This window comes from Amphimedon queenslandica, unplaced genomic scaffold (assembly GCF_000090795.2).
Source record: "Amphimedon queenslandica unplaced genomic scaffold, v1.1 AMPQUscaffold_13489, whole genome shotgun sequence".
NCBI lineage: Eukaryota > Metazoa > Porifera > Demospongiae > Haplosclerida > Niphatidae > Amphimedon > Amphimedon queenslandica.
The window spans coordinates 65,192-77,939 of NW_003546275.1; the positions used below are offsets into that span (position 1 = coordinate 65,192).

The window sequence follows — 12,748 nt, forward strand, 5'->3', positions numbered from 1 at the left end:
CAAAAAAACATTCATACATATACTATATGCAATGCACACACACACACACACACGAGGTATATATTACACATGTGTTAAGTCCTATTGCTCCTAGCATTACAGTAATATCTTACAGCAACATATTCGGTATCTGATGCAGCTTTGTTGAGCCCGATCCAACTGCTGTCATTACTAGTTGGACTGTAAGTGTAATTGAAAAGGAGTGACCTGCTGGATAGACCGGGATCCTGTACAATGAAATGAATGAGGGCACATCAATCATGCTACAGGTCTCTTACCACACAATCCTCATCCACGTCAATGTTGAAAGACTCAATGAGTGAAATTTGAAACAAAAACTTCCCGAGAGACAATAGACCCAAGTAAAGAGTTGCAGCAGGGTAGGCTAATCCGTTAATGATTGGAAGAGCAGCAACAAGAAGTACCAGTCCAACCAGAATGAGGTAGGAGGCACTCACCTCATAGAGACACAAGCCGAATAAAGAAAGAACAATTGCTTTGTGAATGTGAAGTTCGAGGAACCTCCAGGAGAGATACCAAATGGCGACGATCCCACGACGCAGCTGGAACAATACGTAGTTAGCAACTTTGTACAAAGTGAGCTCAGGAGAGAAATCACTATGATCCTTATCTTCCACATTCTCTTCCTCTACATGTATCTCCTCCTCATCCTCCTCCTCCTTCTCCTCTACCTCCCTTTCTCTCTTAGTATCAGTAGCCTCTCTTGTCGACACTAAATTTGTCATTCGATGAAAAAGCATTTCAGCATTCCTTGATGACACGTCAGTACTCCCATCGAGCTCTTCCTGAGCTACTGGGGAACAAAAAGTAGCCCACGGGGTAAAGTAACGTATCTGTAATGCCAGGACTATGATGAGGATCGCAAGAGGAACGAGGACATAAAAAAGAGATCTCGAGGTGTTCCCTGAGGTCGTGTACTGTAATAGACCAAGTGCATCATAGCTAAGAAAGACAAAAAGAATAATAATTATTATTTTTTAATGAGCTACTGCACTGGGTGTGTGAAATTGGCATTTTGAAATGGTCATAACTTAAAAATTATTTGTCGGAAACAGCTCAAACTTTCTACATAGCATAAGTACATCAATATGTATCTGAAAATGTAATAAAAATTGGGGGTGATTTTGGAGTCATTTTTTGAAAAAAACCATGGGCTATAGCCTTGGGTATTTTTCAAAAATTTGGAGTTTAAAAAAAATGGTTATAACTTGAAAAATTGCAGTCGGAATTGACTCAAACTTTCTACATAGCAAAAGTACATCAATATGTATCTGAAAATGTAATAAAAATGGGGAGTGATTTCGGAGCTATTTTTTGGGAAAAACCATGGGCTATAGCCTTGGGTATTTTTCAGATTTATGGCATTTTCTTAAAATGACCATAACTCAAAAAATTGAAGTCGGAATTGACTCAAACTTTCTACATAGCATAAGTACATCAATATGTATCAAAAAATGTAATAAAAATGGGGGGTGATTTCGGAGTCATTTTTTGAAAAAAAACCATGGGCTATTATAGCCTTGGGTTGACTTTGTGCATTATTAATTACAATTCTTCTGCAGTGAAATTCCATCCATGATTGCTAGAGTTGTATGCACTCATCCAAAGATCATTGATTGAAGGAAAAGGGAAGGTATAAACCAATATGAGATGAAGCGTAGTATAAGCTACCAATAGACACCAAAATGGATACATGATGTAAATCCACCATTTAGGAAATATCTATGAATGAGAGACATACAGTATAGGCTCAGATCTATTACATGTACATGCATACAACCTTACCTGATAAAATAGTAATAATATGAAGAAAAATACAACATAGACACTCTTTAAAATTGATGCATCCCCAGCTAGTATGACAAGGAGAAAAGCACCAACTACAACCAGTATCCAGTAGGTGATGAGTATCACTGTTAGCTGCGACTGCAATAAAGCAACTGTGCTTATCTGCTCTTCCTTATCTCCTGTTGAGAAGAGTAATTGACCTATGCTTTCAGAAAACACACACACACACTCGCTTACCATTAGGGGCAGCAGCTGGAGGAGCCTCCTCACTATTTTCTTTTACTAGATTCCAAGTACTAATAAACTGATAGACTGAAGCACAGAATGGCAACATTAGAAGACTCTAATGATTAAGATACATAAATTAATTTTTTTCGTTCATCCATTCCTTCCCTCCCTCCCTCTTTCTTTCATAAAACTTTCTCCGTCCTTACCTTTACGGTGAGTACAAGAGCTCTACAGTTTTGAAGAGCCCAAGGAGTTGATTGAGTATCACATTCACCAACAACTGCTACATTAACTGAGAGCGAGAGATTAAGACTGTTCACATATTGGAGCAAGACCAAAGCCACAGAATACAGCAACAGTAACGGCGAGATGAGATAGAATGAACGTTTGAGATCAATCTTTGGAATGAGACACATGCCACAGGCCCATAGAAGAAGAACCAATGCAACCCACGTTGGATAAATCACACCCCATGCCTAGAGCAAATACATGTACATTTAATTCATTAAGTTTCGTCTCTTACCATCATGGCTGCCAGCGACACAACATAGTTAACTGACATCAAAACGTGTGCTAGCTCCTTAACACGTATTACAAACTTGTCCCATAGCGTCTTTATGCTATTGAGCCTGCTCTCAATGGAGGCTATGCTGTGGCCATCACCCACCTACAGTATATGCATAGAAAGAATATATTAACACAATGGAGTTTATAATGATATAATGTCTTTATAATTACACATTATAGTACCATCATTATTGTTGTTGTTGTTTTATTATTATTCTTTTATTTACAATTATACATTTGATTTGTTTTCTACTGTGTGTTGTAATTTTACATTAATTATTGCATTGTTTTTTCATTAATTTTAATTAATTACCTACCGTTAAACTGGTTTCGTTAACCGGAGTGTTACCAGTGGCTCCGTAGCGTGGGGGAACAAAGGACTCTCCGCCCATTTCTGGCAGAACGGGAATGAAATATGAATAGTCCTTTATCCACAAATCTTTCTACAATAAAATGAATAAAAATAAAATGATTATTGCGTCAAATAAATTTTTAAAACGCTGAATAACTTTTTATAATACTAATAGTGAGAATGCAAAGAATCAGTGAAAAAGAGAACAGCAACCAAAAGCATTTCCTGTATAAACAACTACTAAATGATTATTAATATTATTAATATTATTAACGACTCATTAAACTGATTCATTAGTGCCAGGCTAACACTGTGACAGAGCTCATTAAATATTCATAGACCAGTAATAATGGGCAGTAATGATATTCACGAGGGCTGGAATGAAAAGGGAAAACAGGCAGTGCCAAGTACTCAGCAAATACAAGATCCAGTACCAGGTATGAGTCCTCGAGAATGAGAAATGAATCTCCTTGGAACCAAATGGGGACAGGAACAGAGAGGAGCAGTGGGTACCCTCGATATTTCCCCTCCTGGCACCAAATCATCTAGTCCTGTGGTCCCATGTCATGACAAAGAGGAACGAATAGAGAGAGAGAGAGAGTATAAAAGAGGAGAGAGAGAGAGGGAGGGAGGTATCAGATCAGATATAATAGAAGCTTAATTCTCTTTTGAAGATAAAGAATTTCGATAATACAGTCAACAAAGAAAATGAAAGTCATTTCTCTTCTTGTGCTACTTGTTGTCGGTCTCTTATCAAAGGAATCGACTCTAGCAGCTCCAACTCCAGCTCCAACACAAGGGCCTCCTCCTGTCAAGACAACCCTCATCACCATAATAGCAAAGGCAGAAATACAAGCGACATACGTAGCTGAAAATGCCTTTGCAATCGCTGATGCCCGAGAAACAAACCAGACAGAAAACGTGACCTACAGCTGCTTCGTAGAGCCAAGAGACCTCCATCCCTCCAGCCCACCTCCTCTCCAGCGACTGGCCAGTGACAGAGACTGGCTGGTCCAATTCCTTAACTACACTAAGGCGGTATACGAAGTCGACTGTCCTACATTCCCACCTGCTGATCGGACTTGCTTCAACATAAACTACACCATCACTAATATCATGAACCTCAAAGCACTCCTTGATAAGATCATTCCTGCTAATAAGACTGAGGGGGCAGCTGCCGAACCTATGGGCTCTGGAGAAGAGACTGAAGCTCCTTCAGCTACTCCTGTCTCATACTGCAACAGCACCAGTCACGCTCAGCAACACTGGAGCTTCTCTACTCTCGGTACACTGGCTGACCTCTTTATCAAGGAAGACCTAAAGGCTCTTGCTGGTACTATAACAATCTAAAACTAATACTAAACACACACACACACACACACACACACACACACTGCTGCTGCATTTGATGATTATAGCTATATATTGTAGTTTTTATTATTTCACTATTAGCTGCTGCTTTTCATTGTTTATAATTCAATTTTTTTTAAAAGAAGCAATTTGCAACTCACCAGATCATTCATATCCACACACTTTTAATACAAATATCATGCCAAGAACCTACAACTAACGCATAATATAATACAATGCATTTGTATGACCCAAAAATTCATTAGTAGTACAAACCTGGCATGCATGCTATTCAGTGTGTTTGTCAATAATTAAATACATACCAACTCAGAGATTAATAATAATTCTTGGGTTACATGTACCTTTGTTGAGAGCCACAACTGAAAGTCAGATCCCAGTATCCAAAACATCCCAATTAATGCCCAAGGGTTGATGAAATACGTGACTGGTGTGCCATCCCATATAAGCAACTGAGTGGGTTTGGTACATATTGTCTGAATTACAGGGGTCAACCCTAACAACCTGGGAGAGAGAGAGAGAGAGAGAGAGATGGAATAAAACATATACACATTATACTCTCATTCCTTCCTCTCATGCGTTACCTAGCAATCAAACTGTCATTGTCAGACATTGGTTCAACTGGCAGTGCTAGCTGAAATGACTGGAACTGGTAGAGATAGAGTACCACAAGGTGACAGGAGGAGTAGAGCATGGCCACAATCCTCATGAGTCTTACGAGGGACATCAGCTTGACCCTCCCATGAAAGCTCCATACAAAAAGAAGGAACAAGAAGCAGAAGTAGTAAAAGAAAGAAGTGAGAGATGGTACGACGCTACCACTAAAAAGGAACATGATAAATATCAGGAATTCAACACTCCATTGAAAACATTTCGGGAACTGGTAATATTCTTGTTGGGGGGTCATAGGACGAGTGGTAGAGGTTAGGGCAGTCGCTTCATTTGGAGAATCAAAGCCAGTTGATGGTGGGGGCTCCACTGAATGAAGAAATGAGACTTTAAGAGCAAAACCAGCTGAGACCGAACTGATGATGAGAACAACAACATCTGGCAATAAATGTCTAACAATATCAACTGGAGGAACAGTAAACCTAAGAATAGAGAAAGAAAGAGAGTAAAATAGAGCCGAGTGATACAGTAAAGAACATACAATATTAGTCCACTTTGTCTTAAAATGACTTCCAGTGTATCGCCTACAAATGAACAGTCATAATGTCACATGACAATATGTCACATGCCCAGTATAACTCACATGATCCTAACGTAAAGCCAGTTGCTAGTGATATCTGGAAACCCACTTGAGCAAGTGTGAAAAGCAACGAGGCAATAACAATAATAAAAAGATACACGACACTAGAAACTAGAATAATAGAAAAAAAAACAAAATTGTAGATAATTTATTATTAGTAATTAGTGTCATACACACATGTACATGTACACATGCAGTGACCCCCACTACAATGGCTGCAATGATAGAATTAGGAAAGAAGCTGGAAACCAGTTTAAACTATAACTTTGCTGAAAAGACAAGTGCTTACAATAGCAAGCCTGAACTATGACATCAAGTTCAAAGTTCATGTACATTCAATCATTACTCTCACAGGAGCAAGACAAACCAAAGCTAAGAGCACTCTCTTTCACCGGAGGATTTTGTGGATGGAGGATTGATCAACTGTCAATTGCATAACAATAATTATCATTATTGTCATTATTATCATTATTGCATTACTGTCAATAAATTAACCTTTTTGTTCCCTCAAACACCACCAACATCAACCATTAACGGTATTGTATTTTTAGCTATACGTGTACAATATTAAATAAATAAAAATCTGTCCTCGCTCACCCTCACCCACACAAAAACAATGATTGTATGCGTGACCTCAGCTTACATCTCTGCTTCTTTAGTTTAGGGCTTGGTATGAGGACACCAACGCAAAATAGGATCAAATAAATGAGAGAGAATAGATTGTACCGCAACAAAGAAGCTAAATAAGAGCAATATATATATATATAATTATTAAAGCAATACTATATCGATGAATTATCCTCACCAGCTAGGAGCGTCAATGGAAGAACCCACCTCCTCAAGAGGTGATCACACAGAGCAAATGCAATCTTAGAAAACACCATTTTTGTCTTTCTTGAGCTGGCTATGCCATTTGTTCTTCCAAACTTGGCATACTTACACTTAATATCCGTATAACTCAGTATACTTTTAGCTGAAGTTTTTCCGTAAAACTAAACTAGACTAAATCCGTATACTCAAGAGGCGGGGCATTTTATATTTAACCCTCGGATGCCTCCATTAAAATTTTAAATTTAATAAAAATTATTTAAAATAGGTTTTTAAAAGAATGTTTACATCAAAGAAGCTTTCAGCAAGTCACAAGGACCTCATTCATGATGTATCCTATGATTTTTATGGTCGTAGACTAGCCACTTGCTCCTCAGATCAAACTGTGCAGGTATAAATCACTCATAAGATTCCTAAACCTGTCATTGAATATTTGTGCTAGGTCTGGGATCTTGATAGTGATGAACAATGGAAACCAACTGCTCAATGGAAAGTAATGAAAAACATCACATTTAAAATTGCAACACCCTCCTACTTAATAATCGATTATATATAACCATAGCCATTTTATTGCTTAAATTTAGAGTCATTCTGGTTCAGTGTGGCGCGTCACGTGGGCTCATCCGGAATTTGGACAAGTATTAGCAACGTGCTCTTTTGATCGGACTGTGGCAATATGGGAGGAGCAAGGTACCTAATAGGATGAATTGAACATCTGAAATATTATTATTATTATTATTATTATGATTTTAGTTAATGAGCGTAAAACTGGTCAGTCCAGTAGCGAGACTCATTGGGTACTCAAAGCGTCGCTAGTTGATAGCAGGACCTCAGTCAATGATGTCAAGTTTGCCCCCAGACATCTTGGCCTGATGCTGGTAGGAAAAGAGTTTCTGTGACTAATAATGATTGTACTTAGGCGACTTGTTCATCTGATGGGAAGCTAAGGATTTATGAAGCACCTGATGTCATGAATCTATCGCAATGGCCGTTAATGGTAAGAGTATAGAATATGCTATTCAAAGTATAATTATTGATTTTCTTACTTTTGTTTAGCATGTTTTAAGTTGTAAGATCGGTACGAGTTGTCTCTCATGGAATCCGTCAAGGTAAGTATCAGGGCCTGAAATAACAGTTGAAAATTTTTAGAATTCTCTTAAAGTCATTTTGGCTCAGGACTTTGGCCTAATTTTTGAGCAACTTTGAAAATTCTTTAAAAATTTAAATTTGATTGGAGCCAGCTCAAACTTTCAACATACGAACGTGTATATGTATCAGAAAAAAATTATAAAAATGAGGAATTCTCTACTTTTCATTTTTGGTGAAATTTGGCCAAATTCCCTGTACTGTAGTACAGGGACTTTGGCCTGATTTTTGACCAACTTTAAAAATTTGTAAAAAAAATCCAAATTCATTGTTTAAATATAATTTGAGGCTCTGAGTATAAAATTGAATTAATGGACCCCTCCATGTAAACATTCCAACAGAGCTCACCCTCCAATGATAATAATTGGCACTGATGACCCCAGTCAAGCTGCAACAACACATATTCAAATATTTGAGTTCAGTGGAGATCCAAAGTAAATATATACAAGTACTTATATACATGATTTTTATTCTCTCGTGTTAGGAAGTGGATTAATATTCACAGCATAGTTGGAGTTGTATTTGAGCCTGTTCACGACATTGCCTTTGCGCCAAACCTAGGAAGGTAAGCTGTTCCTTTTGCTTTTGATTTGACTTGTGGTATTCTTGCTCCATTATTATGAAACAGAACTCATCACATATTAGCGATTGCTTCAAAAGACGTTGATATTATACACCTGGTACCTGAGGGGTAAGAGCTTATCCTGGCATTACTGGACTCTCTCATTCCCTCCTCCTCTCTCTCTCCACTTTTCTCTCTTCCTCCCTTTCAGTACTGATTCCTCTGGTCACACTAAACTAGAGGTAAGGACCCCAGCACAGTTAGATCATAAGGGTAGTCAAGTCTGGAGGGTGGAATGGAATGTAACTGGTACCATATTAGCCACTGCAGCTGATGATGGCTGCATTAGACTACATAAAGGTACCATTGTTATTACTATTGATAGTATTTCATTCTTTTGTTAGCTAACTATCAAGGTACATGGCAATGCATATCCAGTTTTCATGGAGATGGCTCTGTCTCTACTCCTGCTCCTATTCCTCCTCTTGCTGGAACACCCTCTGCCACGAGCAGTGCTACTGCACTATCAGCCATGGGAAACAGTCACTTATGGTTAATGATCAATCTATTTAACCACATCTTTTTGATAGTTTTTTTTTTTAATTTTAGGAGAGAGCTTGGTGATCTATAACACGTGAACTCCGTATTCTTTGTTTTGAATAATTTAATTTTCGTGTTACGTTCTTTGTAAATTATAAAATAAAATTAAAAAGAATTAGAATAATAATTATGTCCCTGGTTTTTGCTAGAAGGGTTCTTCAGGGGAGAGCTCCTCTTTTGTTATCCTCTTCCTCGTCAGCAGTACCTTCCATTCATATGCTGTGGCGTCGTTCTTTCTCTTTATCAAATGAGGACAAGGAGAAATTGGAGGCTGCCAAGGGAAAAGTCAGTCAGCTTACCACTGATCCTGGGAATGATAAAAAGCTGGAGTTATATGCACTCTACAAGCAGGTTATATAAAGGCATTAAAAATAAATAATTTAAATTTTTTTTCAGGCTGTCGAGGGCCCTTGTGATACACCTAAGCCAGGTGTGATGGATTTTGTTGGACGTGCTAAATGGAATGCTTGGAACTCATTAGGACAATTATCACAGGTGGATAGCAAAATTTAATTCAATATCAGTCTTCTTTTATTTTGTAGAGTGAGGCTGCCGTCAAATACAGTGAATTGGTTGATTCTCTGGTTGGTAGTAGTACATCTAACGAGACCGCATCTCCTTCAAATCCTGTCAAACTGTCAAGCGATGATTTGCTAGTGACAGAAGAAGGCGGAGTTCAGACCATCACTCTAAACCGTCCCTCAAAGAAGAATGCCATAACAGTCAAAGTATGGTGGAATTCTTCAATTCTTATCCTTTCCCTTTCTTCAGATGTACGAGGACATTACTTCTCTCTTGAACTCAAGTGCCAGTAACCCAGCTATCAAAGCTACCGTGGTGACCGGTAACGGAGACTACTATTGCAGTGGAAACGACCTTTCTAATTTTATGAATATCCCTCCAGAAGGACCAGAGAAACTAGCAGCTGATAGTGCAATATTACTGAGGTAATGCAGCCGTATGTACTTTACAACAGGTTCCAAGACTGTTTCTATTTTAAATTGAAGCTCAAGTTGACTCGCGTATTGTATTTGTATTGCTTCTAGGAATTTCGTTTCCAGTTTGATACGTTATCCAAAGCCATTGGTTGCATGTGTCAATGGACCTGCTGTTGGCATATCAGTTACTACACTCCTTTTATTTGATTTAGTATATGCAGCAGATAATGTAAGCAAGTAGTATAACATTATTATTATGGCCTTTCATTTCGTTCTCCTCTCCTTCCTCCTTCCTCTTCCACAGGCAACATTTCATACTCCATTCATGCAATTGGGACAAAGTCCTGAGGCTTGCTCGTCATTCCTGTACCCGCGAATAATGGGACCGGCTAAAGTATGAATCAATCAATATTTTTATGTTAATGATTTTTTCCTCTTGCACACTACTCTACAGTCCAATGAGCTATTGATATTAGGACGTAAGATATCGGCAGAGGAAGCTTTTGAGAGAAACATGATTACAAGAGTGTTTCCAAAGGACGAGCTACAAGAGAGAGTCAAGGAGATAGTGAGGGAGCTATCAGAGTTGCCTCATCAATCGGTTGTGAAGAGTAAAGCACTCATCCGCTCCTCATTTACTGATCTGTTGGAAGATGCTAATGCTAAGGAGTGCGAGCTACTCAGGGAGAGGTGGCTATCAGAAGAATGCATGCAAGCTATAATGAAGTTCTTAGAAAAGAGAAAATAAGCATAGCAAAAACATTTATTGTAGCATTTATTTTAATCAGGTGTCTTAGATTTCTAATCACTGAAAAGATTGGCAAGTAATATTTATTTCAGCAAGTTTGCTTAGTTTATTTAATTATTGAGCGTCAAAAAAAGGAAAAAAATTGGCGTGTGGTGTATGCTTGCATGAGGCTCATGTATGTATTCACAAGTAATTGCATGATAATCTTAGTTCTGTCAATAAAAGGACTATTAATCTAGAGAAGTCTTTGCTTTACAAGCACTGAAGCTCACCAATTTCCAAGATGCTTTTTTTATAGATAGATCTAACTGTGACCACACCCGCTTTTTCTGGGTGTGGCAGTTCCAAATGGCTGGCTTTTTGGGTCCACGGTTGTCTAGACTTTCCTTGTCTTCTGTCAAGCAACACTTGCCCAGTAGAGCAGTCTCTTCTTCCTCTTATATTCTGAGCAGTAAACTGTCGGCTGCCAGTCCTGATATTCCCAGACCATTCTCTGAAATACCAAGGAAAAAAGGATTCCTCAAGTACTGGGATTGGCTCGGCCCTAGGCCTGAGAATGTAACCATCAAGCGTTTCAAAGAGTTGGGACACATTTACCGAGAGTCCTTGCCTTCTTCTGGTTTCCCTGAGTTTGTAGTGGTCTGTGACCCCGAGGATATAGAGAAGGTCATTCGAGCAGATGGTAGGTGGCCTCTGAGAGATGCCATGCCGCTCTGGAGCGAACTGAGGGAGAAACTTAACCTCCCGAAAGGATTGTTCCTGTATGTAGTTTAATTGTGCACAACGCCTTTTTTATAATCACTATTTTCTTTTCATAGTCTAAATTATGAGGAATGGTACAATCAGAGGAAGCCTATGTCACAATTCATGATGGTGCCTTTTAAAGTTCAAGAGCATGCGCCAGTTTTTAATGAGATCACAGATGATCTCATTAAAGCAATAAGAGAACAGCGTCACCATGATACCAGGGTATTGTCCGATGTACCAAAACTGTTCTTTAACTGGTCATTCGAATGTAAGCAAAAGTTTTAAAATTACATATATCACTACTGTATATTGTGTGTTGGATTGTATCTCTCTTTTTAGCTGTAGCATATTTTGTTCTTGGGAAGAGACTGGGAGCACTAGACCTTGACAATGTGCCAAAGGACTGTCAAGAGTTTATATCAGCTCTGCAAGAGTTCTTTGCTGCTACACAAGATCTGCTGTTTAGCAATCCTCTCAAGAAGCTCTTCCCCACAAAAGCATTGAGCAGTTTGAAAGAGACGCAAATAAAAATATACCAACTCTCGTTGAATTATATCAGCGATCGAATCAGAGAAATAAAAGAGAGAGAAGAGGAAGGGAAGGAAGAGCCTGATGACAAGCGACCTGACTTTATGACATATATGATTGAGAACAGTGGAATGACATTGGAGCAGATTTCAGTTAATGCACAAGACCTCCTTGGAGCTGGTGTAGACACTGTATGTGTGAATGCATTATTAATGAATGTTTTCTTATGCTTCTACCATTATATTTTAGACATCATATACTCTTGCTTGGTGCTTATACTGTCTGGGCACTAACCCTGATGTTCAAGATAGGCTCAGAGAAGAGGTCAATAGAGTAGTAGGAGACTCTACTGTTATAACTCCTCATCACATACATCATCTACCATATCTCAGATCCTGCTTTAAAGAATCGCTGAGGCAAGACTATTTCTTTGTATTTGATTTACTATGTGCATACTTGTTATAGTAATATCTACCTTTTAGGCTTTACCCAATAGCAGCAAACAATATAAGGATATTAAATAAAGACATTGTATTATCTGGTTATGAGCTGCCTCAAGGAGTAAGTTACACTATAAACAACCATGCCACTACTTTTGAGTTACTGTTTCATTCAGTCACTCATTTATTTCTTATTCCTCCAGACCACCGTCCTAATGCCTACCTATGCAATGGGGCGCTTGCCACACGTATTCAATGACCCACTCTCATTCAAACCCGAGCGATGGGAGAAAGGAGATGATCCTACTCAAGAAGTGCCTCGTTTTGCATCTCTCCCGTTTGGATCTGGCCCTAGGATGTGTGTTGGTCGTCGTGTAGCTGAGCTAGAATTGCATATTGCTCTTGCCCGTATCATTGGTTCTTTTAATGTCTCTTATACAGAGAAGACACCTATGGAGATTGCTCTTAAATTTTTATTAGTCCCAAAGACTTCTTTGAACTTGAAGTTTGAGGACATCAAATAAATGTGTTTAGTAATAATAATAATATATCATTTGTGTTATTTTTAACTGCCCTTTATTCATTGTTGAGCTGATATACCAATTTACACCAATTTTATGTAAAAATGCTGTGTTTAG

The 12,748-nt window shown here is 38.5% G+C and overlaps 4 protein-coding genes across 4 annotated transcripts in view; 3 read left to right on the top strand and 1 right to left on the bottom strand.

Moving 5' to 3' along the window:
• LOC100637032 (piezo-type mechanosensitive ion channel component 2-like) overlaps positions 1 to 6,511 on the bottom strand; it is a 13,067-nt gene extending 6,556 nt beyond the window's left edge. Inside the window, exons 1-14 of the mRNA XM_019993751.1 lie at positions 6,379 to 6,511; positions 6,217 to 6,312; positions 5,577 to 5,684; positions 5,475 to 5,517; positions 4,909 to 5,415; positions 4,669 to 4,828; positions 2,922 to 3,047; positions 2,561 to 2,704; positions 2,244 to 2,513; positions 2,047 to 2,152; positions 1,807 to 1,988; positions 1,571 to 1,743; positions 279 to 963; positions 114 to 227 (exon numbers count right to left, since the gene is read on the bottom strand). Of these exons, the coding sequence (XP_019849310.1) occupies positions 114 to 227; positions 279 to 963; positions 1,571 to 1,743; positions 1,807 to 1,988; positions 2,047 to 2,152; positions 2,244 to 2,513; positions 2,561 to 2,704; positions 2,922 to 3,047; positions 4,669 to 4,828; positions 4,909 to 5,415; positions 5,475 to 5,517; positions 5,577 to 5,684; positions 6,217 to 6,312; positions 6,379 to 6,457 (2,793 nt within the window). The 5' untranslated portion in view covers positions 6,458 to 6,511. The remainder of the gene's footprint in view (positions 1 to 113; positions 228 to 278; positions 964 to 1,570; positions 1,744 to 1,806; positions 1,989 to 2,046; positions 2,153 to 2,243; positions 2,514 to 2,560; positions 2,705 to 2,921; positions 3,048 to 4,668; positions 4,829 to 4,908; positions 5,416 to 5,474; positions 5,518 to 5,576; positions 5,685 to 6,216; positions 6,313 to 6,378) is intronic.
• A 108-nt stretch (positions 6,512 to 6,619) lies between these two features.
• LOC100637159 (nucleoporin seh1-like) lies at positions 6,620 to 8,821 on the top strand. The gene is made up of 12 exons (XM_003384569.3): positions 6,620 to 6,792; positions 6,844 to 6,894; positions 6,986 to 7,091; positions 7,155 to 7,279; positions 7,321 to 7,398; positions 7,458 to 7,510; positions 7,889 to 7,981; positions 8,032 to 8,112; positions 8,176 to 8,238; positions 8,321 to 8,469; positions 8,514 to 8,661; positions 8,719 to 8,821. Exons 1-12 carry the CDS (start codon positions 6,682 to 6,684, stop codon positions 8,738 to 8,740), a joined length of 1,080 nt encoding a protein of 359 aa, XP_003384617.1. The 5' UTR covers positions 6,620 to 6,681; the 3' UTR covers positions 8,741 to 8,821.
• LOC100632150 (enoyl-CoA delta isomerase 2, mitochondrial-like) lies at positions 8,803 to 10,490 on the top strand. The gene is made up of 7 exons (XM_003384529.2): positions 8,803 to 9,060; positions 9,106 to 9,204; positions 9,252 to 9,437; positions 9,481 to 9,656; positions 9,756 to 9,876; positions 9,952 to 10,041; positions 10,102 to 10,490. Exons 1-7 carry the CDS (start codon positions 8,839 to 8,841, stop codon positions 10,393 to 10,395), a joined length of 1,188 nt encoding a protein of 395 aa, XP_003384577.1. The 5' UTR covers positions 8,803 to 8,838; the 3' UTR covers positions 10,396 to 10,490.
• A 215-nt stretch (positions 10,491 to 10,705) lies between these two features.
• On the top strand, positions 10,706 to 12,723 carry LOC100637286 (cytochrome P450 27C1-like). The gene is made up of 6 exons (XM_003384570.3): positions 10,706 to 11,156; positions 11,214 to 11,410; positions 11,482 to 11,861; positions 11,920 to 12,086; positions 12,153 to 12,231; positions 12,314 to 12,723. The coding sequence occupies exons 1-6, from the start codon at positions 10,744 to 10,746 to the stop codon at positions 12,632 to 12,634; spliced, it is 1,557 nt and encodes a 518-aa protein (XP_003384618.1). The 5' UTR covers positions 10,706 to 10,743; the 3' UTR covers positions 12,635 to 12,723.
• Positions 12,724 to 12,748: the final 25 nt, after the last annotated feature.